This window comes from Marmota flaviventris, chromosome 13 (genome assembly GCF_047511675.1).
Source record: "Marmota flaviventris isolate mMarFla1 chromosome 13, mMarFla1.hap1, whole genome shotgun sequence".
Classification (NCBI taxonomy): domain Eukaryota; kingdom Metazoa; phylum Chordata; class Mammalia; order Rodentia; family Sciuridae; genus Marmota; species Marmota flaviventris.
In genome coordinates, this window is record NC_092510.1 from 94,404,343 (window position 1) to 94,431,975 (window position 27,633).

Genomic DNA, 27,633 nt, shown 5'->3' on the forward strand with positions numbered 1-27,633 from the left:
CCTTCTGCCTCAGGCTCCCAGGTTCCTGGGATTACAGGCATGGGCTACCACACCTGGCACACACTATTTCCAGCAAGGGGTGAGAAGCCTTTTTTGGGGAGCTCTTACTGGGGCCCAGTGCCATACCAAACCCCAGACATCTTCTCATTTTAATCCAGTGGCCTGGGAAGAGGCTATGCTGCTTTCCTCCCATTGCACGGTTGAGCAAACTGAGGCACAGAAAGGAGCAGCACCTAGCTAGAGTCAGAGGCAGAGCTGGGGGCAGGCCCACCCATACAGATGGGAGAACTGAGGCCCTGCCATAGTCATATGAGTGTGAGCCCCAGCACGAGAGAACCCAGGTCTGTGTGACTCTCCAGCTGTGATCAGTCCCTTGGAGGCTCAGCTTCCCCAGCTGCAAAACGGGCCGGAAGCGCCCCCTGCAGGCGGGTCGAGTGGGAGCAGGGCTGGCGCAGGGCGCTCCGAGGGGCGGGGCCTCGGCCCCACGGGCCCCGCCCCCATCCGCACCCGCGGGCTCAGCGCATCTGCGGGAACAAGAGCCGCTGCGCGCCTCTGCGCTCAAGTGACAGCGCCTTTGTCTCTGCTGAATATGTGTGTTGCTAAGGCCGCTCGTAGCAACGGAGCGGCTTCCACCTCGGCCCCACCCTCCGGACCCCAACCTTGGCCTGGTCCCCCGACGCTCCCGCTCCTATCCCTCATCCCAGCCAGCAGCCCACTCAGACAGTGTGCGGGGGAGTGGAGGCTGTGCCGTCCCTCGCGGTGCCGCCCGCCCCTCCAGAAAGCCCATGGAGCCCGGGGTAACGCAGGTGTTCTCAGGGTGAGAAATCGAGGCTCAGAGGCCATTAGGAGGTTGCCCAGGGTGGCCCAAGCCTGGATTCCCACCCGAGGTCTTCCCCCAGCCTTCCTTCCCAGACTCCTCCCCATCTTAGCGGTTTTGGGTCACTGGGCCGCTTTCCTTCCAGGTTTCTAGAGAGTGTCCAGGGGCTTTCCTGCAAGCCCCTCCCCAGCTCACCTGGCCTGGGGACACCCTCCCAGGACCCCCAATCTGGATAAGAGGCACAGCTGGCAGCCTCAAGTGACAGAAGAGTAGCCGTGGATCAGCTACTCCCAGCAGCAGCCCGCTTGAGTGTGGACCCCTCCTGGGGCTCCCGCTAACCCCAGCATGGCCCACTGTCTCCTCTTCCTGAGATTTGTCCCTGTCCACCTGTCGCCAGGTTCCGACATGCCCTGCAGTGTCTGGTAATAAACAATACTGTTGAGATGTTTTCTGTCCCTGTCTGGGGGTCCTCCTGGTCTGGGGAGCAGGAGAAGATTCTAGGCGCCCTGGGATGAGTGAGGGAGTGAGAACAGCTTCCACTTTGGTTTTGGCACTCAGCCTTGTCACTAGGGTGGATGCAGTCAACATTTATAACCACCTGCGCTGGCAGGGCAGAGCCTTTTATCACCCACAGCTGGGGTCCTCACCTCGGCCCTGAGACCAGCCTCTCCTGTCTTGTGCAGAGGAGGATGCTCCATGATTCAGATCTGGGGTCTCCTGGCCATGTAGTGCAGGGGGCAGCTGCAGGTGGTGTGAGTGGCAGTCTGCTCAGAGGAGCTCTCTGGCAACCACAGCCATCCTGAGGAGGCTGGGGCTTCCTCGGGTCTGGTGGGAGTCATTTTGTGGAATCAGACCCGGCCACCACCCACTGTGCCACCAGGGGCAAGATTCTTCTTCAAGTCTGGGCCTCTTCTTGGGTAGAAAGGTGGAGGAGCCGTGGATATGTTAGGGCTTAACACCAGGCTTAGGGCCAAGGAGGACCCAGGGCTGGGACTTGCCAGGCAGAGGCTGCCAACACCACCCTCCCCAAGCCAGAATCAGAGCTGCTGTGGGGGCTGGCAGGGCAACAAGGAGGTGGAATTGAACTGGGCAGGGCACCTGGGGCCCGTGACTGCCTGCGTTTTCGGTGTCCCCTGACTCCTTCCCCTCTCTTTCAGAAGGCTCCTGTGTCCCTTCAACCAATCATAAAGGCTAGGTGGACACTGCAAAGGCGGGGACCAAGGAGTCCTTTCCAGCCCTGTCCTGTTTCGTACTCTTCCCCCTCACACAAACCCTCTTCACTCTCCAGTCAAACACACCTGCTGACCTCCTCATCCCTTTGCTCTCATGCTATTCCATCTCCCTGGACTGCCCCCAACTTCCATTGAGCCAGTGAACTCCTAGGCATCCTTCAAAACCCAATTTAAATGACAGCTATAAAGCCTTCCTGTTCCTTCTCCCATCCCCCCAGGAACAGACTCAATCACTTCCTCATCTCATCTGGCTCAGTTACATGAGCCAAATCAACACATCAGATTACAATCTGAGTAAGACAGTCTCCTCCTCCAACACTGCACATTGCAGGGGCAGGAGCTGGGGGCCTGCTGCACTTCTACAGGCACCAAGGAGAGGGACCCCTTTATCTTGGCATAAAAGCCCTTATTACCTTGCCCTAGAAGTAGTGCCCTTTTCTAATTTGCACAGAGGCACTGGCTAGGCCAAGCGTGGCTCTGCAGATGAACTAACCAAGTTGGTGGAGGAGGGTCAGGACAGCGTTCCCATTGTGACTAGGGAAAACCACTTCGCTCTCCCATGCCTTAGTTTCCTCATCTGAAATCTTGGGCTGCCACCTATGGAAGTGGCTTTGATTAGCATATTGGAAAACAGAACGGGTAGGTAAAATGGCAGGCACAGCGCCTGGGCCACCGCAAGTGTCATCAGATGCCGGCTGTGCTCACTGCTGCCACCAAGTGACAGATGGGGAGAAAGGGACCTCATGACAGCCCAGAGAGGAAGAGGCCAGTGCCTGCAGTCCAGTGGACCCAGGTTGGGATCTGCATCCCCAGACTGTGAAAAGGCCCTTGGCAGGTGCCTATCCTTCCTGAAGTATAAACCCTGTAGGACAGTGAGATGAGGGACAGCACACAGTAGGTGCTCATTAAATGACTGCTCCCTTCTACCCAAGATAGGGGCTGAGCTGCCATGGCAGGGTAGAACTGAGGCGAAGGCTCTAAAAGGCCACAGAATCTTCCAGGCCTTCTGGGTACATTGGGAATCCCATGAATGAGATGAGATCCATTCACCCCAATTCCTGCCATCCTTCCTGCCTCCCTAGAGTTTTGAACCAAATGTCATCTGCATGTCACCTCTATCCCCATCAGAGAACCACCAACCTCAGACCACCCTAACCCACCCAGGGGGCCCTGCTCCAGATGGCAACTGGCCAAGGTGGCTGGAAACTAATGGCAAAATTTATTCCAAGGCTGCCGGGCAGGGGCGGGGTCGTAAGGGCACTTCTTGTTTTGGGGCTGTGGGTCTCTGGCCTTGGCAGGGGCACACGTTTCAGGGGCAGAATGGGGACTGAGACAGGGCAGCAGAAGGCAGCGGGGGGGGGGGGACATCCAGCCTTGTCTGACTGGGCAGGCTCAGCGCAAGCTCAAACGGCGACACGAAAGCAGGACAGACAGTGGGTGTCTAGCCTGGGACAGAGGACAGTTGAGGCCTCTCCCTAGCTCCTGGCCCTGGAGAATATCCTTTGGGAGGCAAGGTAGGAGTCCAGGCAGCTGAGGCCCAGCTTCAAGGGTTGCAGTGAGGAACCCAGTGGGCCAAGGCCACAAGGAAGGGGCTCGCTGGCATTGACCCTGATCCAAAGACCCAGGTGCCCTCCCACCTTCACCTAGACTCCCACCCACAGAGACCCCGAGCCACACAGTGCCTCCTGCTCACCTAGTGGGCTGGAGGGCAAGCAACAGCTCTTCTCTGTATTGTGGTGGGGCTCAGGAACAACCCAGCACCACTGGGTCTTGGTGGAAAGTGTCTAGGGAGAAGGCCTGGGCGGTACTTGGTGCTGATCCCCATACCTAGCTCAGTCCCCACATCTGTCCCCTGCCTTCCAGCACACACACCTTTCAAGCAATGTCTAAGAGATTGAGAAGTAGAGAAGGAAAAAACAAAACCGAAAAACCCTCTTAACTACACCCTTGCAGGTTAGTACCAGCCTGGGCTGGCCAGGTGTGGGCAGGACTGGTCTGTTGACTGTACCCAACTCTTCCTGGGTGGGCAGAAGAGGGTCAGAAGGTTAACTGTAACAAAATCCTTTTCCAGTAATGGGTCAGAGACTCCCCTGCAGAAGTCAGATGGGTAGAGGGGTAGGGGAGAGGTCTTTTGTCCTAACCAGTCTCCCAGTGTCCTCTAGGGCCTGCAGCCTCTACCCAACTTAGCAAACTCCATTATCCCTAGTTTACAAATCAGAGGACTTACGTCCCCTCTATGGGGGAGCTTTGGAGACCCCCCACCTGCCATCCCTGTTGATGCCTGCTCGACTTTCCCCCTGCCTCTGATTCTAGCAGAGGGGGAAAGAATGACCTCTGACCCGAGGGACATCGAGGCCCACCAGGGAATCCCGAACCTCCTCCCTGGACAGCCAGCACTTCAGACTCCAGGACAGAAGCTGGGAGCAGGGGGAGGGCGGGGTGGGTAGCAGCCGCCTCCTTGGGGCACTCTGAGTGGCAGGCAAGTGCCAGTGGCTGGTGAGGGCCACCCCACCTCAGCCAGGCCCTGCCCGTCCTTACCCACCACCCCAAACACACAGCTCCAGAGCTTAGGGTCAGGGGCCTACGGGATGGGGCTCCTGGGTTGGCCTAATCGAATAAGCCCTGCGGAGGCGGCGGGTAGCCGCGCCCTCCCGGCCCGCCTGCCCCGGCCGGCCCGGGCTCAAGTCTGCTTGGCCTGCAGCATCTCGATGAGCAGGTTGTTGCGGGGCATCTCATTGCCCAGGTGCTTATGGTACAGGTATTCCTTGGCCTGCATGCTCAGGGCCCGCACCTCCACCAGGCACAGCAGCAACTGCTGGAACTTGTCCCCGCAGTGTGGGTAGTGGCACAGGGTGTAGTCGAGCAGGGCAGCGTTGGCCTTCTCCTGAGCGTCCTTCACCAGGCTGTGGTTGTTCAGGAACTTCACATCTGCAAAGGGAGGAGCGCAGTCACCCTCCGGCCGTCCCCGCAAACACATCACTGGCACCAACACACCTTCCCTGTGACCCACCAAGTCATGCGCATCAATGTGGCTGACCAACACCACCATCCTCATCAACCACCCAACTACATCCCTGTGTTTGTCACCAGTGTGGCAGATGCCACCATCAACAAGCCACAGTCACTGTCACCAACATCGCTGCCTCTGTCATTGCCCTGATGGTCAGGATGGATGTCGATCATCACCAAGACCTTCACCGATCGCTCCCGGGCATCCCTGGGCGTGTTATTTAAACCACTCCATTTCCTAACTATAAAATGAGGGTGACAATGGAACCTGCAAGACTTTGAGAATTTGAGGAGTTGACTTGGGGGAAATGCCTAGGAGAACAGTCACTGGCACAAAGGTCACTGGGTGACCTCCTTATCATGGCCAGGGTCGGTACCATTACCATAACTGGCACCATCCCATGGTTAACATCATCATGTCACCTTCATCCCATTGCCATCAGCATCACCACACTGCCACTCACCACTGTCACCTCACTGCCACCGTGACCAGAGAGGAGCACTGTGAGTGGAAGGACCCATCTCACAGCTGTGAGGCATGAAAACTGGAAGCCCCTTCCAGAGAACCACAGGCATGCTGTGGGTTTACCCTGTGACCACGAAAGAGGCTCAGCAGCCCAAGGAAGGTCTCCTACGGGGCCTTGGGGACATGATGTTCACCACAGCAGTATTTATGGTGGCCAGGAGGTGGCCAGGATGCCGCATGCCAGCCTCACAGGCGAGTAGTATGGGGCACACAGAACCCAGAGCCCAGGGACCGATCTTTAAGAGCATGGAGAGGAAAACAAGGAATGGAGGGGAAGGTCCAGGGGGTCCAGAGGGTGAGGCTGTTTACATCAGTCAAAGATGGTGCTGGGGACGTGGTGCAGCGGTAGAGCACCTGCCCAGCACGCACGAGGCCCTGGTTTCCTTCCACAATACACAAGAACGGGGACGAACAACATGATCTGCCCCAGACATGAAGGCTGTTTCCCGCAGAGCGAGAGGGACAGCATGTGGGGAGGTTCACTAGTGTATTCCTCCACCTGAGTCACAGGCATATGTCTCTGGAGTGAGGCAGATGAGGGTTCAAACCGAGCCACCATGTTGGAGCAGTGACCCTCCCTTGAAACGCCTTCCTCCTCTCTGCAGGAGCCGTGCCCTCCTTGCAGAGGGGTGGGGAAGGCCTGGGAAGGTGTCTTGTGCCCAGGTCCCTCGCCATGGCTCACAGGCCCCTCCACTCCTGGGTAGCATTTCTAGCTGAATTTGCCCTGTCCAGGGGTTCAAGGTCACCAGGAATCCCCGGGCTCAGTCCCCAGTCCTCAAATCCTAGCCTGGCCTCCCCTGGGATGTGGCTTCCGGTGGCTCAGAAAATGACCCTCCATCCACTTCCCCACCCATCACCCCAGCTCTGCTGCTGTGGGGGCGGCCAGCCAGGTGGCATGTGCAGCCCTGGGCCCTCTAATCCCTTTAACACCTGCCGCGCCAGGAGAGTTGGACGCTCCTGGCAACCCTGATCCTGGGCCGCCCCCGGTGCGCTTGCCAAGGCCTATGTTGTCCAAAGTTGGATTTAGGGAAACCTGAGCTGGGCCTGGGTCATATGGCAGGATCTGACAGGCCACCATCCTCCATCCCTACCCTGTCCCTCACCTTCCCTCACTAAGCAAGCCAGGGTTCTTTTCTCCCCCTATTCCCAGGACCACTGTTGGCCCACAAGGCACCTTTGTGTCAATTTTCTAATTGACACAAATCTAGCTCCATCTCTATGGACAAGTCGGCCCTTGTCCATAGAGATGGAGCTAGATTTCAGACCCCCAGTCCTACCCCGCCTCTGTGCCCTTGTGCAGTGAATGACCTGCCCAACTGTGTAGAATAGCCTGCACCCTAACCTGGCTGCTCCAGGCCCATCCAAAGGTCATGAGAATTCACTCCGCTTAGCTGGCCTCCTGGAAGCAGGTGCGTTAGTTTCATCCCTGTCCTAAACCTCTTTCAATTCCAGTTCTGTCCCCATCTGCCTTCACTCCCACCATCCCCACAGCTGGGCAAGTCTGACACAGTCTTCTGCCAATTCACAGTAGTAGGCTGGGATTTCAGAGAAGGATAGGGACCAGCTCAAAGCCACACAGCAGTGAAAGCAGTAAAGGGGCCTAGACGAAAGAGCTGGGGCTGGGAGGACAGGCTAGCATGCTGCAGTGGGGATGGGTGGGAGGGGCCTGGGAGAACCAGGGCCTGGGCTTTACAGGGATTTACTGTTCTCGGCAACACCAAGCCGGGGCGGACTGCAGGGGGTGGGTGCAGAACAAGGACAGGTTTCAGGGACAGCCCCTTGCAGCAGTTCTCTGGTCTCTTGGCTCTCAGGAGGCTGAGACCTCGTATCCCTATAAGGTCAGCTACAAGGGATAGGGGGCACCGTCCTTAATGGCTACAGTCCAAGAGTCTGGATCCACTGTCCTGGGCACCCAGCCAACACCTTGCGCCCTGACACCTTGTGCCAACCTGGGTAATTCTCAGGGAAGGGCCCCCAAAACCAGAGCCTGCATCAAAACCCAGGTCTCTGATTCTCGAGCCTCCTGCTGCGAGGGCTGGGTCCGCCTGGACACTGGGTCCTGGGGAACTGGACATACCTCATGTTCCATCCAACTAGGACTCCATCCAAGCCCTGCTGTCCGGGGTCCCAGGTTTCCCCCAAAGAGGCTGCTCTGGGCTCGAGGACTTGGATAGTCAGCCACCTCTCCAGCTCCCCAGAGTCCCCAGTTTCTAAAAAGTTTGTGGTGAAGACTCCAAGGTACCTAACAGAATCAATGTCCCATGATGAGCTCTCACCCTTCTAACCTTAGACACAAGCAGGAGACAAACAAGTCTGCAGATGTCTCCTAAATGTGTCAGGGGTTCAAAGCCTAGCCCTACAGCCAGCTGGGTGACCTTGGACAAGTCACTTCCCCTCTCTGAACCTCAGTTTCTTGTCATCTGCAAAATGGGGGCAAACTGATCTCTGCCCCATGGAGCTCCAAGACCAGACCTCTCCTGTGTGTCTGGCCCAGGGCCCTGAGCCTGACAGAGTGGAAGTGACCAAGCTGGAGACAGACCTATGTCCCTATCCCTGTCCTGCTCAGCTCCCAGCAGTCCTGGAGGTGGGAGGTGGGAGGCAGGAGGGGGCTGGGAGATGGCACCCCCACCTCAGAGAGCAGCCTGCTAGCTCTGCGAGCTCTGGGGCCCCCAGGAGCTCAGAAAAGCCCCCTTTTCACGGTTTAATTGAATATTTGAATAATCCTTTCATTCCAGTGAGGCATAAAGAATGTTGTCCCAATAGCGGTGACTCAGGCAGGCGCCCCCGCGCACAATGGCCCCTCGAGTGGGGCTGCTATTCAGGCCGCCTTTTGTTGGCTCGGAGCAGTGGGTAAATTGCAAACGCTTAAGGGAATGCTGCTGCCGCCGCCTCAATGGAAATCAGGAAATCGAATGTTAGGTCAATCCATTAAGCTTCGATTAAGTCCTCGGCAGAACAATGCCCGCCGGGCCCATCTTCATAAACACTGCGATTGCCAGGAGAGAGGCACTAATTTTAATTAAACCTCCTTACCTGCCTCTGAGCCCGCCCGAGACAGCTATTTAGACGCCAAATGGCACCCTTCTGCAGAGGCAGGCGAGAAGGAGGCGCTGAGGACCGGCGGTGGGGTGGGTGGGTGGGGGGACAGGCCTCACAAGAGTTCAGGCTACCCAGCCCAGGGAGGTGCTGCGGAGGGTGACGCCCTGCATGCCAGCTGGGAGCCTCCAGAAAAGTGACAGTCCCTCTCTGGCTCCCTTGTGCCCAGCTCTGGTCTGGATGGAATCATAGTCGGAGCCCTCTGTTTCTGACTTGGGGATCCAAGTCGCCCCAGCCCCAGATCTCACCTCTTGCAGGGATCTGGGCTGCCCACCTGCCATCCTTTCCCCTGCCGCTGTTGAAGGGCCTTGGTGAAATGCAAGTTTGATCCTGTTGGTTCCAGGTACAACCCAACCCAAGGGACCTGGCCTGATGCTCAAGGGCTCAGCCCCTGTCCTCTGCCACAGCCTCTTCGCCCCTGCCCAGTCCCCTAGGCCACAGGGTCCCTTCAGGATTCCTCATAACCCTCGGGGGGCTGTTCCTTCGGTGGGGGATCCTCCAGCCCTGCTTGCTTCCTTTCACCCATCACACTCCTACTCCTACTGCAAGGCCCCGTCTCAGACACGCCTCACCTGAGAAGGCTTCAGTGATGTCCCCCCTCCATGGAGTCAGCCCAACCCCCATCTTACAGGGCAGCTCCAGTTCTTTCTCCACCTGGAACCTGCTCCCCAAAGGCCTCGTGGCCCCGTGGTCTCCTCCCACTGCTCTCCTGCAGGTCCAGGTCCCAGAGCCACCTCCTTCCCCCTCACAGCCCGCTCCTAAGCCTGGTCCTCGTCTCTGTGCCCAAAGAGAGTAAGGCCCTGAGCCAGACACTCAGATGAAGATGAAGCCTGTGACCTGGGCATCCGCTTCATTCATTTGCTCATTAACTAAGAAGGAGGATTATAAAAGCAATCCGAGTCGCACAGTGGTCGCGCCTGTCATCCCAGCCTTGCGGGAGGCTGAGGCACAAGTTTTGAGGCCACCCGCAACAATTTAGTGAGACCCTGTCTCAAAATAAGAAATAAAAAGAACTTGGGACGAAGCTCAGTTGTAAAGCACCCCTGGGTTCAACCCCCAGTACCATTAACATAAAATAAAATAAAAATAAAACACAATACCGGCCCATGCCTCTGAGGGGCAGGCCCAGTGCCGAGCACCTGGGGAAATTCTCTCATTACTTCCTGCAGCAAGACAGGGTAGTCGTGGTGGGCATTTCACAGATGAGGAAATAGAGGCTCAGAGCAGAGAATGACTTGATCAAGGGCATAAAACTGGAGGGACCTGAGTGAAACCCAGCTGGTCCATCTCTACCACCCTCCCCTGACCACTGCTCACGGACACACACGCATGCTCATGGTCACAGGTCCCCGGCCCCTCCAGCCTCCTGCTGAGCCCTGCAGTCTCGCCCAGTCCCTCAGGCCTCAGCCGCCTCTGGAGCACAGGATGGAGGAGGTGCCCGGCACTCCCAATTCTGGGCACACACCTACCTGGGCCCCAGAACAGAGGGGTGGGCTCTGCCTTGCTCTCTTCCCTACGCCCCATGGAAGGAGGAGTTCTGGATTTACCACAGGGGGTGGCCAGAGCTGTGCTGGGCCAGGCAGCCACCCAGGGCTTTGGTGGGAAGCAGGGTTGGGGGCTCTTTAGGGGACACTCAAGGAAAGATGGAGTCCCAAGGAGACTGGTGCAAGAGCCCCCTCTTCTAGCCTTCCCCCAGAACTCTCTCCATGGCCCCTTGATGACAGTCGGGTCAAGAACTATCACCCAGACCGTCACAGATTCTGGGCTACAATCCTATGTGCCAAGCATGACGTACCCCTCCGAGGCCCTCGTGTTCCAAATCTCCCTTCACTCCCCAATCTCACACCAGCTCCTCATGCCACACGACACCTGAAAACCCAGCCACACACCCGAGCGTGCAGTCTTCATGTGCAAACTCACACCCACGCACAGCACTCCTGCCTGTCCGCAGCCCACATCACACGGACCCCCGGCCACGCACATCTGTGCCAGTTTTCAGAGCCCTGAAGCAGCTCTCAATGACAAGGTGGTGAGGAGGACGCCCCTGGAGGCAGAGGTAAGACAGAGTGTCCCCCCAGCTGGAGCCAGCTAGGCCGCTAAAGCTCCTCTAAGGACTTCCCGATGCGGCTCCTAGGTGGCTGTGGCTGCTCAGGCTTCTGCCCTTCCCAGTGACTGTCCTGTAACCACCCTGCAGAGCCCTGGCTGGCTGCTTGAGAGGGAACCTCTCAGAGAAACCCACCAGCCGCCAGCCTGTAGGGATGGTCAGGAGACCCAGCCCACTGCCCCCCACGCCTTCCCACCTCCTAATCGACTCCCTTCTTCTCTGCTCTCCAGCACCTCCCACTCCCCCTCCCTCAGGTATGTTATAGACACCCTGTGGCTCTACGGCCAGCTTCCCCAGTCAGCCCTCATCCCATGGCAGCTCCTCTGCTATGAGATCCATTACCCAAAGCATCCCCCAAGTCCCTGCTCAAATGTTCCTCTTGCAGGCATAGCCCTTGCTCCCATCTCCCTGTCCCAGCCCTAACTGCAGGGCTGCAGGGTTCTCCCGCTCGGGGGCTCCTGAGGCAAGGAACACCTCCATGCGCATGTCACTGGCTGCAGGGAAGGCTCTGGTGAGCTCTGGGAGCTGGGAGGCCAGAGGGAGCTTGGAGACTGGAGCCGCCCAGTCTGGGCTGTGGTCGGAGGCGAGCTGGTGGGCTGGGCTTGCCCCACGGACCAGCTCCCCACTTTCCTCACCATCTGAGCGCTTGTCGCGATCTGCCTGGCTTCACATTTCACTGATCATACGAAGGTTTTTGGCTCTTTCCTAGAGAAGGCCAGTTCTGCTAAGCAGGGGCTTGGGGATCTTCTTGGCTCAATGTCCTAACCCTAGGCCATGCGCAGGGCCAATGCTCAGCAAATGCTTGTAGAATGAAGGAATGAGTGGGAGGGGGGTCTGGGCCCCAGAGAGCTCAGAGGTAGAATGTGGGCCCCTGTGGGCCAGGGAATTAAGGCCCCAGAATGGAAGCCGGGAGTAGAAGCCGGAACTCCCACAGCTTGTTTGCAGGTGGGGACGGACACACACCCAGGGCGGTCATCCAGGAGTCGCCACATTCTACAAAGGGTCCTTGTACCATGAAGGGCAAGAATTGGACACTGTCTTGACCTTTGACACTTTCACAGAGAGACAGGTCCAGCAGGGCAGTGCCCATTCCCAGCGCCAACCACTGGCCAGGTGCCCTATACTGAGTATAGGACCCCAAGACCCAATGGTGGCCTCTGTGGCTACAGCGGGGGCCCCTGGAGTTCCTCTGCCCACTCACCCCCCACCACCGCCCTCCACGGCCAAAGCACCCTGCCACTCACCGAGGCTGAGGAGGATGAGGAACTTGAGGCACACAAACTCCTGGCGGTCCAGCTGCAGTGCATGCAGCTGTAGCACCAGCTCTTGCGCCCGCAGCACCAGGCCATGGAGCAGGGAGCCCGCCTGGGCAGCCACTGTGGTCAGCTCCACCTGGGGGGAGGAGTCGAGAGGGAAGGTCAGGGGCCCTTCAGAGGGGATGGGCCCAGGACAGCGGTTGTGGGGCCTGGGTCAAGCAGCCCTCCTGGGAACCCAGGAGCCCTCCCAGGCCCACCAATGTCAAGGACCCACCCTTCCCAGTTCTCCTCAACCTGCTGGGCCTGGAGTCGGGGCACCCATGGCCTGCATGCCTTTGATGGCAGCAGGGCAGACACCAGGAAGTGGGTGCCACAGGGGAACTAAAGGGTCCTTCATATACAAAGAGCCGCTGCTTGGCCCAGTGGTGCGAACGGATTCCGTGCTTCTGTCACAGGGAAGGGCAGTTCTGCCTGAAGCTGTGGACGCGTGCACATGTCCACCCGCCTGCTCACACAAGCTCAGCTCACAATCACACGCAGACACCTTCACAGGGCGGCCACCAGCTTCATGAAGTGGAGGCAACACTCACTTGCACACACACTCACACGTGCACTTGGAGGGGCACTCACAGTAACCCACAGCTGCGTGTTTGAGCACACTCATGTGGTAAGAGGCAGAAACAGACGCCCACATGCTTCTGCATGGGATTTGCACAATTAAACACAGGAGGGTGCACACACATGCAGGACACTCTGTGACCACAGAGACTTTGGCCCACATACTCACACTCACATCTCAAACTCCCTCCACCTGCACCCACAGGGGCCCCAAAGTTACCCCTTAGGACGGACATCCCTGTCCCCTACCCCCCAGTGGCCTGAGACACCAGGGTGACAAGTGAAGATGAGGACAGAGGTCCTGAGGGGAGGGGGTGAGGAGCAGGACCTCAGTCTCTGTCCCACCTGTGTTACCCATTAGGCCACTGCTTAGCCCGTGTCCCCACCTGGGGAGTCCTCCTACCACCCAGCTGGACCCAGGGCATCAATCTCCTGTCGCCTCTCCCTCCTGCCTTCTCTTTCCCCTGCTCCTCCTGGGCTCTTCCTCCTCGGCCCCCCCACTCTGAGCCAGGTGGCTGCCCCCACCTCCTCCACCCTTTTCCCCCTCCCCTGCCTCCTGGGGTCAGCGTGTCCCCCCTCCCAAGGTTCCAGCTCTGTCTTCAGGAGCCTCCGAGCTCCACTTTCCACCCTCTTGTCCCATCTCCCTGATCTAAGCGGCCAGAGCCCGACTCTGGGCTCCCTGAGGCCTCTGGCCCACGTATTCACTCCATCCCTCATTCCTTTATTTGGGATCCGGAGTCTGCGAGGTCTCGCCCTCTTATGGCTGGCTCCCAGCAACCCCTCTAGCCTCATCTCTTATCTCCTCCCACCCTGAAGGCCCCCAACAGCACTTCTGGACCCCCTCTCAGATCCTGTGCCCTGCTGTCCCCCCACCTGTGTGGGAGTGGAGACAGACCCCCCCATCGCCTCTCACTATTCAATCAATTCTGATTTTTTAAAAATTTATTCTTGAGAGACCCAGTGCCACTGTCCCTTCCTCCAAAGGCCTCCTCTGATCCTCCCACATCCTCTAATCTTGTCCCCCAGAGCAGGGCTCCCAGAGGCTGACTCCTTACAAGGCCAGGGACAGGGCTGGCCACAGAGAGGCCTGGCCAGGGGATGTCCCCCAAAACGAGGGAAAGGGATGGAATTCAGGGTGTCCAGAGCTCAGAATTCTGAAAGCAGGGTCCGTCACCTCCTGGCCAGTGACCAGCAGGATGCTGCCCTCCTTGCCGTATTGGACCTGGCGGTAGATGTGGTCGAACACCAGCAGCTCACTCCAGCAGTTCTGCAGCAGTGTCATCTGGTCAGCCACCTGCAAGGAAGAGCCGCATGGATGTCTGGGGTCCTACTGGGGTCTAGTTAGGGACCTTCCTCTCACCCTTCTCCCCCAACTCTCAGTTCAGAGAATGATCTAGATGTGTGACCCGAAAAAGTGACCACCTCTCTGTGTCCTGCCTGCCCTTCCCTCTACTGCATCAAGTGTGGCCAAGGTCTAACAATGACAGGGTCCAAAAGAAATGCTTAGGGCTTGGTTGCGCCAGGCTTCAGGCCCCAGCCCTGCCTCTCACACATGGTAGGACCTGATGCAAGTTCCAGGACCTTTCTGTACTTTGGTTTTCTTTCTTTTTTGTTTTTCTGGGGACCAGGGATTAAACCCAAGGACACTTAACCATTGAACCACACCCTAGCCCATTTTTTATATTTTATTTAGAGACAGGGTCTCGCTGAGTTGCTTAGGGCCTCCATAAATTGCTGAGGCTGACTTTGAACTCTCGATCCTCCTGTCTCAGCCTCCTGAGCCTCTGGGATTACAGGCATGTGCTTGGTTTTCTAATTTGTAAAGTGGTCAAGGTACTTAGAAGCTGGTCTGACACGTATTAAACACTCAGTAGATGTTAGGGACAAACGTCCCTGGAGACGCTCTGTGAAGACACCACTCATCTGAACAGTGTGCCCATATGGCCTGCTGTCAACTCTGGCAGCTACAACTGCTCTCAAAGAGCCAAGGGGAAGAAACAGAGGGCTTCTCCTGGGACTTTTGCAGAGCTTTCAAGCCCAGAAGAGGAAAAGTGTTGCCCAGGCCTGGGGACAGATCGGGGAGAGGGCAGGCAGACGGCAACATCTGCAGTAGGAACAGAAGATTCTGAACACCTAGGTGGCAACAGGCACTGAGTCCTCCTTGAGGAGGACAACCCAGGCTTTGGTCCCTCTCGGTATCCACAGCTCCCTCCTGGGACTATCTCTGTGGTGAACACAAGCCATGATGATTACCAGTCCCTGCGCTGGGGTCCCACGGCCCTGCGAGGTTGGTGCAGTTGCTACTAGCTTCATGGAGAGACCAAACAGCACAGTGACTTGCCCAAGGTCAGTAACTTGCCCAAGGTCACCCAGCTCTGTCTGGTTCCAGATCTATGCTCTTCACTACTGGAGTGGGACAAGACCTGACCCTGCTCCCTTGCCATCTATGGGTTCGTGGTCTCTTGTCAACTTCTTACTTTCTCCAGGAAGCCCTCCTCAATCCGTCCTCCCTTCCCAGTGCCCTCCCACCCTCTGGACATAGAATGTGCAACATCTTATAGCTCATGCTCTGCCTTCCCTGATGCCATGAGGCGCCCGAAGGCAGGCCTGGTGTCCAGCTCAGCTCTGGGCCCCTCCGGGAGGCCTCAGGGAGCAGCTGATAGAACTCTGCCAGACACCTACCCCTCCCCCAAGGAGCCAAGGAGCCCTGGCAAACAACTCTCTCTTCTTGGGGTAGAAGTCCCTCCTCCCTCTGTCACCTCCTCTCCATCTCTGAGGCCTCTGTCCTCAGGCAAACAGGGGCAGAAAGGAGAAGGTAGAACAAGAGGAAAGTGAGGAACTGGACACACAAACGAGGTCTCTTCTCGCACCCCGCTCCCCAGTGCGAGAAGAAAGGACCCGGTCTGCGCAGGTCTGTCCTGCTCTGGGCCACCGCCTCCCTTCCTCACCTCATCTCTGGGCCAAGCGCCCACTCTCTCCCTCCTCCCAGAGTTTCATCGCCATCAGAGCAGAGCCCTAGGTGACCTGGGATTGGCCCCACCAGCCATTAGATGGCAGGGGACACTTCTCCTTCCCTCTCCTCTGGAAGTGGTTGGCCTGTGGAGCCGGGTAGGAGCTTTGCCATCAGTTTCCAAGAAGAAAGCAAAGCTGAGGGAGGACTTACCATCAGGATCAATCGGCCCTGCCCCAGTGACATCCTGCCCGTGTTGCAGAGAAACAAGCAGGCTTGCCCGAGGTGACGCGTGGGCAGTGGCTCTGCCCAGTCGGCCCTACTGGGTCCATCTTCAGGGGCTCTGGGAACTTCTGCCTCAGGCCGAGGTGGGAGAAGTCTGCCCAGGGGTCACACTGGTGTCAGGCAAGGAGCTCTTGAGCCCACTGAGGGTGACCCAGATGGAGGCCATGCAGGGCTGTGCTCTGCCCCCACCCATTGTGAGACCCTAAGAGCAGACACCCTTGTGCCCAAATTGAATGAAGGGGGGGGGCATGGAAGAGAAGAGATAAGGGGGGAATTAGAAGATAAGCAGGCCAAGCTCCAGGGAGAAAGCAAAGGGGTCACAGTGACCTGGCTGGCTCAGATCCGGGAGCAGACTCCAGACCTCAGACCCCAGGGTGGGGGCAGCCCTGCCGAGGGGCCCAGCTGGGAGACGGCAGAGATCAGCTCTCTGATGCCTGCACTCCATGCCCCTGCCCCACTATGCGTCCTCTCTCACCCTCCTTGACTGCACTCCATGCCCCTGCCCCACTATGCGTCCTCTCTCACCCTCCTTACTACTTTATGAAATGGGAGAAATAATCTTCCCCCTTCAGTTACAGAAAAACCTATGAACACAGCATGGGTCGCAAGGGGTTGTGTGAACCCACTGTCAACTCCCCCAAGGATGCCACTCAAGCTGGGCTCCCACTTACCCCTCGGCCAAGCATTTTCCTGCCAGACTTCCACTTCTTCACTCAGATGGACCAATGGACACATAAAGACACCCAACTCCCAAACGCTCCCCACACGATGAGCACACATAGGCACTCCTGCACACGGGCACACACACCTCTGTATTTAAAAGAAAACTAGCCGGGTGCGGTGGTGCACAGTCTGTAATCCCGGCAGCTCAGGAGGCTGAGGCAGGGGGATCACAAGTTCAAAGCCAGCCTGAGCAAAAGCGAGGTGCTAAGCAACTCAGTGAGATCCTGTCTCTAAATAAAATACAAAATAGGGTTGGGGATGTGGCCCAGTGGTCGGGTGCCCCTGAGTTCAACCCCTGGTACCCCAAAAACAAACAAATAAAAACTTGAGTGAAGCTCCATAAAAAAGCAGGTGGCCAAGAGCCTCACTCAGTCAAGGAGGGCTGGTGTCCCCTTTCCAGAGGTTTCTTCCTAAACTCAAGGTCCCTCCTCCCCTACCCTCTAACCTCCCTTCCGCCCTCGGGACAAGGACATTTGCAGTCCCAGCCTCAGAGTCCCTTACCAGCCTAGCCCATCCATGAGCTCACCAGCCACCCACCCCTCCTGCTCTGGGCAGCCACAAATCTTCCCAGAGCCTTGACACCTTGCAGCCTGCTCTGGAGAAGGGCTATTTATGGGTGCCGGCTGACCTCTCCCCCAGCGGGCCTCCCTCTAGAGCCCCCTGGGGTCTGATCGGTCTGGCAGCCGAAGGCCAGCAGGCTCGGTAATTCTCGGGTGGCTGACATGCCCCAGGCTGGCCTGGCGCGCTCCAGGCCGAGTGGTCGGTGGGCCATCGTTTGTCAGCCGAGGACTAACAAGAGTTACTGCAGCTTAAATGAAACCATATATCTGGGCAATTAAATCTGTTGCCAATGGGGGCCTCGGAGCTGGACGTCAAGGGTGAACTGGTGTCAAGATGGGTCATTAGGCATCGTGGCTCCCCTCCCTCTCCCCGGTTCCTGTTTTGCACCCTCGCAGCCTATCCCTCACGGTAACTGTCCAGGGCTGACTGCCTGGCTCCGGACCTGCCCCCACTGCACAGCGGGGAAGGGTGAGTCCCTGCTGCCTTGTAGGTAAGAAGCTGCTTTACAAGCCCTGAGCAAGTCTGTAAAGACAGTGCTCAGAGGAGCGTGCATTCAGCATCTCTTACTCTGCTCCTCCTGGCCAGGCCTGGAGACCACCTGTAAGTGGGCAGTCAATGGTGCAGTGCAGAGAGCAGAAAGGAAGGGCGCTGGGGAGCCCAACGACTGGGTTTCCTGAGCGCCAGGCCCTGTATTGAGGTCTTCACCTACCCGGGCTCACTAAACCCCTATAACCACCCTCCCGGGTAGCTATTACCCACATCCCTCTCCTTTATAAATGAGGAAACTGAGGCCCAGAGAAGCAGAACTGCACAGCTTGGTAGTAAGCCCCCCGAGCCTGGTCTCTGGTCTTCATTTCTGTGCCACTGTCAGCTCCAACATGCTATGCTTGGGCAAGGTGGGAAAATAGAGACAGAGGGACAGCCAATCAAGTGGGAAAGGGGACAGAGGAGGGAAAGTCCTAGAGGGCACCTGGGATCGTACATACCTGGGCCCCCAGCATCCCTGATGGTTCAGCTAAGACCCCAGGCTTTCCCCTGAGAAGCTGACTGGTCATCTGCATGGAGTTTTGGCTCTGGGTAGGAGCCCCTCCCTGGATGTGGGGCCCCAGCCAGTCCTGGCTGTCCATCATCTGCTGCCCAAGGGCCCACTCCTGGGTCGGGCTCTGCCGATGCTGCCAGCCCACTTCATGGGGTCACCTGGAATGCCCGGATGTCCTCACACTTTTATGGACTTTCCCCTGGGCTATTCCCATTTCTTGAACATCCTTAGCATTCTCTGACTTCTTTCTGGAAACCTCTGACTTCCTCAGATGTAGCCATCTTCTCTCTCACTAGACTTCTCAGTCCCTTCCCATCACTCTCAGAGCCCTGGGCACTCTGGGCACCCTGTATTGGCATTATCTATGTGCACTTCTGTCTCTTCCTCTAGCCTGGCAACTTTCTGGGTCCAATTCATTTCAATGTCCCCAACATCCATGATGCCCCAAAGCCATCCCTGGATGGCTCTGTTCCAGAGCCCCTCTTCTGTCTGCTGAGATGTGTTGAATGGTGAATCAAAGGGATACTAGGGCCATTCAGCACTCTTCTGCTTTTCTGCCCACTCACCCCTCAGTTCCACAAACAGACACCACCCAGGGCCCACTGGAGCAGTGGGAAAGAATTTGATGTGGCAAACTAGACGTGCTCCAAGGGCTGGGCTAGTGCTTATCTGCAAGGCTCCTTTACAGAGGTGATGACTGTGGGCCATATTCCTGGGCTCAATACAGAGATTCTGGGAAGGGGAAGCAGGAAGATTTGGGCCATAGAGAAGCCAGAGCAGGAAAAAACACTCAGCAAAGCTGGGACAAAGGCCCTTCCCATCCTGCGTGAAGCCCCGGGAGAGTAGGAAAGCGGCCAGAGGAAGTGCCCTGCCCCTGGATCCAGGCTGGGAATGCTCCGCTGCTCCTCCCTCTGCACAGGGGCTTATGGGAAGTCTGCAGGGGAAGCCAGCAACCAACTCCAGAGTCCTGGGTCCTCATCCCCCAGGGCCTCCAGCCAGGAGCAGAAAGCAGGTGGGAGTATCCCTGCATAAGGTCAGCCCAGAGAGGGCCAGTAGAGGGGACTGGTGAAAAGCCCATCCCATGGTAGACCCACTGCATGTCCCAGACCTTGGCCATGACAGGCCCTCCACAGTAGAAGCAGGAATCACCACCACAAATTCTTGACTCCCAGATCCCCCTAGGTCCCTAATGCCCTGATGCTCCAGAGGCTCTGAGTCCCCATGCCCCACCTTATTCCCATTCCTTGCCAGCCAGGGCAGGCAGTGCCCCCAGCCTATCCGGCCACATCTCCTGGAGGAAGCCCAGGCCTGAGTGGCGTCAGCACTGACAATGCTGCTCAAGGCTGCAGTGGCCCCAGCAGGGAGGGCAAAGGCTCTGCTGTTTATAACCAACCTCAGAACAGCTAGGGGGCTGACTTGGGAAGGCTGTACCCAGACCAGGGAGAAAGGGACCTTGGCCAGGGTTTCAGGGTCTCTGGGGAAGCCTCAGAGAGAGCCAGGGCATTGGAGGGGCAACTCCCAAGCCTCAGGCCATTCACACCCCTAGGCAAAGTGACTGGGAAGTTCTTCCCTATACCTGGCCTCAGTTTTCCTGCTGCCTTTCTGTTTACTTTAGCTTAGGTACCTTAACACCTGGGGGAAAGAAGCCCTTGAGGTAAAAGAAAGCTGCTTCATCTGGCAAGATCACTGACAGGCCCTGGGATCCCCCACCCAGTTCCTTCTGTAGGCATACAAACACACAGACACACAGAAACACGGAACCAACCATCGTAAGTAAGAGGTACAGGGGCAATGAGACCTTTCATCTTAGGTGGAGGAGGGCCCACAGGTATCCAAACCTCAGACACTAAGAGCCCATCCATGGCATATGCAACTGGTGGGGATTGGTAGCCTCCCTGAATGGGATGACAGGATGGGCTGGACCCCCTCCTGGCATTGGCCTGGGGGACATAAGAAGACCCAGTTAGTCTTTTGAGGGAGTCCAAGGCCTCAGAGAAAGCAGGAAATGCCTCCAGAAAACCCAGACTGGGAGAGAAACAGCCTCAGACTGAAGAGGCTGGAAAAACACAGAGGAGCAGAGAGACCACAGGCCTGGGGGTGCAGGGGGACATTAGGATGAGACAGAGACTATGAGAGACAGAGACTTAGAAAACAAGGCCAGGGAGGGGAGGGAGTGAGCAGGAGTGAGGGACACTCAGGAGGATGTGGTAGACCAAAAATGCTCCTTAATGTCCCCAGGGGAACCTCCATGTCCTAACACTGCCTAAAACCAGTGGGCAGGATGGACCACTCAGGGGGCCACCAGGACAGAGGTCCAGGCAGCCTGGAGGCCACACCAGAGCCAGGGCCAGCGGCGGAGGAGGCACTCACCTCCAGCTCCTTGAACACCATACACCTGCGAGCCCAGTCCACGATGGAGATGAAGGTCTGGTCAGCCATCCTGCACAGGAGGCCGAAGGGTGCTGGCTGGTCGGGGCGGCCTTTGGCAGGTTCCTGCAGGCAGCCTACGATGCGTGCCCGCACCTGGTCCTCATCAGGCTCCAGCTGCAGCAGCTGTAGGATGAGCTCGGGCACACTGGGCCCTCCAGAGAAGGGCTCTGGGTAGCCATAGGGCGGCCCAGGCTGCGGGGGACTGGCATAGGGTTCTGGATACTCAGACTTAATGGCACGGCCAGGGAAGGCAGGGTAGAGGTAGCCGGCCAGTGGCCCATGGGTGCTGGGCATGGCCATGGGCAGTGCTGAGGCTCCAAAGTCGCCCAGTGGCCCAGTGGGTGGACCAGAGGCCAGGCCCTTAGGCTCAGGCACGTGCAGGCTGGGGGTCAGCATGTAGTCCGGTGGGGGAGGGGGTGGCGGAGGCACCCCCATTGGGGGGCCTGTCTCCAGCTTGAAGCCATTGGCCCGAATCTGTGCCTTCTTCTGCTGCTTCAGGGCCCGGTCCCGCTTGTACATGGGCCCAAACTTGTTCCGGCCGCCCCGCATACGGTCAGCGCGCACGGCTGTGGGCAGGGGCAGAGGGTCAGGCTCCCCCCTCCATGCCACCTTCTATGCTGCTCTATCCTGAGCTAACTGTGCCCTTCCCGTGCTCAACAGCCTTTCATGACTTCCACAGGGGAAGACAATCATCTTAGCCTGGCATTCAAGGTCCTGCTCAATTTTCCAGGTCATCCCTCAGGGGATCAAGTGTCCCTTTCACTCCACCTTACTCACCTCAGCAGACACTGCTGCTCGGCTTGACACTTTTCCCTCAGCCTCCACCCCGCGCCCCCCATCTTTAATAGTCCTTCTTCCTCAAAGCCTTTTCTTTCTCTTGTGCTTGCCAAACACCCAGCCTCAATGTCACCACCTCCAAGAAGTGTTCCTATATTTGCCCAGGCAGACTCTCCTGTCCTTGGCCCTGTGGCCCACTCTTATCATGCTGAGTGTACCATGCCATATGCCCTACTCTGGGAGGTCCTGGGGACTCAGCTCTTAGTCTCTTGGTTCAGATGCCCAGTGCTGGGCCTGACAGGGAGACAGTGATAGGAAGGGGACCCTGTGAGTCTTCCTCACAGCTGGAAACTCAGTACGGACTAAATCCCAGACTCTTTGAACCCCACTGGCAAGATGACTTGGGTTTCCCCTACTGACTTTGAATGTGAAGGTGGGTTTAGGGGTTGCTGGCTCTGTGATGGAGGCAGGGACCTCTCTTGCTAACCAGATGTTCCTCTGTCTAGCCAAGAATGTGTCACCAGCCAGACTCAACAGGTGCATCTCTGCAGCTGGAGTGTGGCCCCCGCCCCTGCTTAGACAGGACCCCAGCCCAGGCTCTAGGAGAAGGAAGAGATCAGGAGACAGAGGGCAGTGCTCAGCAGGGATGGAACCTCCCAGACATACATCTTCCTGCCATACTTTCAGGCAGGCTGCCCTGTGGGCTTCGGCTGCCAGCAACAACCAGCTATTCTGGCCCCTCAGGACTTGGAGCTAGGGATGTAGGCTCTTGGGACAGGGCAGGGTATTCCCTCCCCCCGCCCCCCCCCCCCAGCTAGGAGCTGTAGGACATGTGGTCTGCAGCTCTCAGAGCCTCTGGGGGTGGGGGCTTCTCCTTGTTCAGAAACTTCAGCCAACAGCTGCTGGCTGGGCTCATAGCCCAGCTGGGGCCATGGGGTGGAAGCTACTAGTGTCCACCCTTGGGTCTCTCCTTCTGGGACGTCTTTCTTCCTCTCTGGACTGCAATGGGGGTAGAGGTGGGGGCAGAAGAGTCCTACGTCCTCTGGAGAAATTGTTACCCATTCCTCAGCCCTCTCAGGGCTGGCTAGGAACAAGATAGGAAGGAATCTCACCCGCTGGAGTGAAAAAACCCAGTGATCCCTGGGTGGTGGTGGATAAATAAAAGGAGAAGGCATAAGAATAAAATAACAATAGTAATAATAGCTAACCTGTGAGTGTTTACTGTGTACCAGGCACCTTAGACTTTCCGTAACTTCTCTCAAACCTCACACTAACTCAGGGAGGGAGGGAGGCACTACTATTTTAAAGTTGGGGAATCTGTAGATCATAGAAGTTAAGGAATTTAACCCAGTGCCTGTAAGTGGTGTCACTGGGACTCGAACCTGACAAGGGCATTGAAAGCGTTGACTCTAGCTGGGGTGGGGGCTGGAGCTTCTTCAGGGGGAGAAGCACTGCTGGGGCTCTGTCTGTGTTGGCTGGGCTGCCGAAAGGGCGTCTCCCTGGAGTTGAGTTTAAGGCAACCCTGGCTGGTTCTGCCTGAACTCCCTCCCCCAGGACTTAAGCCCAACCCCCGCCTGTCCCCTCACTCCCTTGAAGAGACCAGGCCCTAAGTCAGGCTAGGGGCCAATCGCCTGGCCCCTAAAACTTCGAGAAGGCCAGTGATGTCCTCTCTTCAGCTACCTTTCCCAGCCCCACCCTCTGCTCCCTCGGGCGGTCAGAAGTCAGGGGTCGGAGTCCCGCGGGGCGCGCACCTTCCAGGCGCATCCCCACCGTCAGGCACTTCTGGAAGCGGCAGAAGGGACAGCGCTTGCGCTGCGTCTTGTCGATCTTGCAGCTCTGGCTCTCGGTGCACGTGTAGTGCTTGTTGTTCTGCACAGTGCGCTTGAAGAAGCCCTGAAAGAGAGGGGAGTCAGCGTGGGAGCGATGGACCCTCGGCCCAGAGCGCGCGCCGGCCTCCGCCGCGCCCTACACACCCTTGCCGCCCGCCTGCAGACTCACCGCTCACGCGCTCACCTTGCAGCTCTCGCACGTGAGCAGCCCGTAGTGGTATCCGGACACTTTGTCCCCACACACTGGGCACAGCTCATCCAGGTCCTCGTCGTACGAATAGTCCATGCCCGCGGCGTCCGCCTGAGGAGAGAGGAGAGGGTCACCATGGGCCGACGGCGAGGGGCTTGCGGCTGGTCTGGCCAGGCGGATCTCGCACCCCGCGGCGGCCGCACCCACAGCGCCCGCTGCGGTAGCCCTGGCCGCGTCCAGGTGAAGGGGGCGGCGGCAGGACCCACTGCAGCGCTCAGGTGGTCGCGCAGCATGGGCCCAGCCCGAGTGTGGGTCCCGCGCTCCCGCCGCGCGGCTCCTCCCGCGCAGCCGCTGCCGCGCCCGATCCCGGACCCTCGGATTCGATGCGCTTCGATCCGGATTCGTTTGTCTGAGAACAAAACCCCGATTCTGAGAAAAGGAGACAGGCTCCGGCGCGGGTGAAACAGGAGCCAGGGAGCCCGGGCAGAGTGGGGCGAGCGGCCCAGGTGTGCTGGGAACCCGACAGAGACGAAGGAGGCAGAGACAGTCTGGGAGAGACAGAGAGACCCGCCGGAACCAGCGCGATACCCCGACCGACGCTGCTCACGTAGAGAGAACCCGGGCGACGGGGACACACCGATGCCGAGTCAGGAAAAAAAAAACCTAGGGAGACGAGATAGATAGATAGATGATAGATGGATGGAAGGATGGATGGATGGATAACGAAAGAGACCGAATCACAGACACCGAGAGAGAGAGGCCCAGAGACAACCCGGGAGAAACACATGCACAGTCGGAGAGACAGTGATAGACAAGAGACAGACCGAGAGACGAGAGACACCGGGGGAGACGGGGCAGAGAGAGTGACAGAGACGCGGAGAGAAAACCTGGGGAGACCGAGGCGCCCAGCAAGAGGGTCGGGGACTTGGAGACGCGCCGGAACCCGGAGCCGAGCTCCGAGGCGTGGCCCCGCAGAGTCGGACCGCCAGGGGCCCGCGTCCAGAGGTGCGGAAAACCAGGGCGCCAGGGACGGAGAGCCCGAAAGCGCTGAGCTGCCCGGGACTGCGGGCCAGGGGAGACAAAGCCCGTGGCAGCGACGGCAACCAGAGGCGCGGCTTGCGCGGCCGAGACCGAGTCGTCGGACGGAGAGACGGCGAAGAGGGCGCGGCGGAGACCGCCGGCGCCGGGCGCGGAGACCTCGGGCGGAGGTCCCGTAGGCTCCGGGAGGCCGGGCCGGAGATGGGGGCGACCTCGGGCGGAGAGTCAGAGTCCCAAAGAGGGAGCGCGACGGCGGCCGGCGCCCACCTCGCGGCTCCTGCGAGCAGCGCTCCGCGTCCAGCCCGTGCGGAGACCCGCACCTCCCGGCCGCGCCGCCGCCGGCGATGAGCCGCACCCGGGCGCAGCGCCGCCCGCCCGCGATGACGGCCGCTGGGGCCGGGGGCGGGGAGGCGGGGGCGCGGGGCTGGCTGCGCTGGGCCTCGGCGCTCCCCCCACCGCCTCCCCGCCCCCGCCGCCTCCGGGGCCGCTCGAGGCGCACCTGGGACCCGGGCCCGTCTGCCGCCACTGCGCGCTGCGCGAACCCGCCGCGCTGGGCCAGGGGCCGGGCGCTCTATATGGGCGCGTGCGGTATCCGGGGGCGGAGGCCCGGCGCGCGTCCTCCCCCCAGCCCGGCCTGCGCCCTGCCCTCCCCCCAGCTTGCTCGCGGCTTCACCCTCATCCTCTCGGGCCCCCCATCCCCAGCCAGGCCCCCCAGAAGCTCCCGAGCTACAAGAGAACGGCGGAGCCCCAGCGCCCCAGAATCCAGACAGGTGTCGAGCGCTGAGGTGCCTCCGGCGGTGGGAGGAGGCGAGCTGCTGTTTGCAAGTCCAGCTTAGTCGTGGCCAGGGCCAAGCTGGGTTCGCTGGTGGTTCTGCAGCTTGGAAGTGGGTAAGGGCGAGCGTGTGGGCCTGTGGCCAAGGCATTAGTTCAAGGCTAGAACCTTCTGGTGTTTGCCCTGCCACATTTCCTCACTTGGGCGGTAAGTAACCTTCTTCAGTCCTCAGTTTCCTCATCTGTGAAGTGGGATGACCACGGGTCTTCCTGGAGGGTGGTTGTAAGGATGAACCGAAATGCAGCTGGCGAAGCACAAGCCCGGCATAGCGGTGTGTCTCTACAACGCCCAGCGGGAGACCTGGGGCAATCCCCTTCTCTGTGAACCTCAGTTTGCCGGCAGGAAATGGGAATCTTGGGAATGCACCTCTGCGAGATTCCAAGGTCTGGTGAGCACTCAGAGCCTCCAAGGGCGCGGGGGCTGGGAGAGCGGAGCTGGAGGTGGGCGACAGGCACCCCCACACCCCTCGGAGCTCTAGCCCAGGCAGAGGGCGGAGGAAGAGAGCTCGTAGAAGCCTGGGGGACAAAGGAAGCCCTGGCCGGGATGGGCAGAGCAATTGCTCACGGTTGGGGAACGTCCACGGGGCCACTCCCGTTATCTGGTGAAGAAACTGAAGCAGGAGGGAGAAAGAGGCCTGCAGGAAGCCTGCCCCTGGCCCCTCTGGCACCTGGGGTCTGAGGCTGGGGACCCTGAGGCCAGAAAGCTGCAGCTTCAAGCGAGGAATACCGCAATTTGCATTGGCAGAGATGCTACCGACCAAAAAGTTTCAGGGCCACTACGGAGGCCTCTGGTTCCTGCAGGAGCTGGCGCCATGGTCCTGAGAGCCTAGGCCTGAAACCCACGCAGACCACCCATCGCCTGGCTCACCCCGCAGAGTGAGGAGCAGAGTCTGCGGTCGGCTTGCCAGCAAGTCACTTCATTCATCTGAGCCTCAGTTTCTCCGTATGTAATAAGGAAAGCCCGGCCCTCCAGATGGAGTGCTGCAGTTTCCATTAGATTCCATGGACATATCTTGGTGCGGAGGGAGGAGAGAGAGCCAGAGAGGAGTTAGTGGTAGATCCCCACCCTGAGCCCCTGAGAAACTGCAGTCTGTGTCGGGCCTGGAGGCCGGAGGTGGGGGTTTGGGGGGCTTTTCTGCCTCTGAACAACCTCCACTCAGAGAGGAGCCCTCTGCCCTCTGGCAGTGGAACTCGGCAGCACCCACCAGGCTGCAGGGAGTGGAGGGGAGTGGGGGATGGGCTCCTCAGGGGTAGTGGGCTTCTCTCCGGTAGAGCCCACCTGGGCTGTTGAGGAAGGCCCAGCAGCATAGTGCAGTCTGGGCTGGGGGCCGGTGGGGTGGGAGGCTGGGCTCTGAGCCAGCCCTCCCCTTTGGCCTCCATCTCAGCCCCCCACCCCCTGGGCTCTACTACCTCAGGCTGGGAGCCGGTGGCTCACTGCACCCACCCTGCCCCTGCCCCATGTAGGAACTCACAGCCTGTTACCCACCTACCCAGGGAAGCAAAGCAGACCCTGTGCCAGCCACAGAACCTGGACTGACAAATAAACACTGGAGACAGACTCACACATACACAGAGGCTCAGAGACCTCCATAGAGACCACACAGATGCCCAGACAGGAGACCCAGAGACCCAAGACAGGCCCAGAGACCTCACAAGACTCTCAGACTGCTAGGCTCCCACCAACACACCGATGTGAACACCCGGTCAACACTAGATAGCGGGACACCCACAGACCCCACAGCGCTTGTCGCCATAGGCCTGGCTCCTCCCATCAGCGGCCCAGGGAAGAAGAGAGGGTATCTTACTGAGGAGGGGAGTCTAGAGAGACCTCTAGCCCCTTCCCCACCCAGAGAAGTGAGCACTGGTCACTCCACAGAGCAAGTTGTGGCCGGCCTGGGCCACAGGGAGGCACTGAGGAGGGAGGCTGGCCATTAGAGGCCTGGGCCCAGGCCCTCACTTACGGAGCGGAAGAAGAGTTCTGAAGCCGGATGAGGGTGGACAGTGGGCACCAGGGTCGGGGGAGGCTCTGGAAGCCCAGGTGAGGCAGTGGTGACGGTGGGCGCGCAGGAACTCCTTCACACCACTGCGGGCGGCGGGCGGTCGGCAAGCTGGCCCTGTCCGTTCGTCCTCCTCCTCCTCCCCGCCCTGGGGGGGGCCACCAGAGGCCCAATTGGTCTCTGCCCCCACGTGACTCTGCAGGCCTCCTTTCTCCTCCTTTGTTGGTGTTTCTCTTCATTTAGGTCTATTTTTTTCTCTTCTCCTAAAAGAAAAAAAAAATACCCCTATCTATCTGGGGGCCGCGGGTGGGGGTGGAGGCCAAGG

General features: G+C 58.8%; 1 protein-coding gene across 1 annotated transcript; it reads right to left on the reverse strand.

The window, feature by feature from the left end:
* Positions 1 to 3,269: 3,269 nt before the first annotated feature.
* On the reverse strand, positions 3,270 to 27,354 carry Nr5a1 (nuclear receptor subfamily 5 group A member 1). Its single transcript, XM_071600942.1, has 7 exons — positions 27,273 to 27,354; positions 23,437 to 23,553; positions 23,175 to 23,316; positions 20,587 to 21,212; positions 13,833 to 13,952; positions 12,029 to 12,176; positions 3,270 to 4,977 (listed from the first exon to the last, which is right to left on the reverse strand). Exons 2-7 carry the CDS (start codon positions 23,536 to 23,538, stop codon positions 4,730 to 4,732), a joined length of 1,386 nt encoding a protein of 461 aa, XP_071457043.1. The 5' UTR covers positions 23,539 to 23,553; positions 27,273 to 27,354; the 3' UTR covers positions 3,270 to 4,729.
* Between the last annotated feature and the right edge of the window lie 279 nt (positions 27,355 to 27,633).

What these genes read in the sequence shown, in the direction of transcription:
- Nr5a1 (XM_071600942.1), bottom strand. Translation starts at nt 23,538, where the DNA reads ATGGACTATTCGTACGACGAGGACCTGGATGAGCTGTGCCCAGTGTGT. An exon ending in GGTGGGGATGCGCCTGGAAG is followed by an intron (nt 21,213 to 23,174) that starts GTGCGCGCCCCG and finishes CCCTGCCCACAG; the next exon opens with CCGTGCGCGCTGACCGTATG. An exon ending in TGGTGTTCAAGGAGCTGGAG is followed by an intron (nt 13,953 to 20,586) that starts GTGAGTGCCTCC and finishes TCTTCCTTGCAG; the next exon opens with GTGGCTGACCAGATGACACT.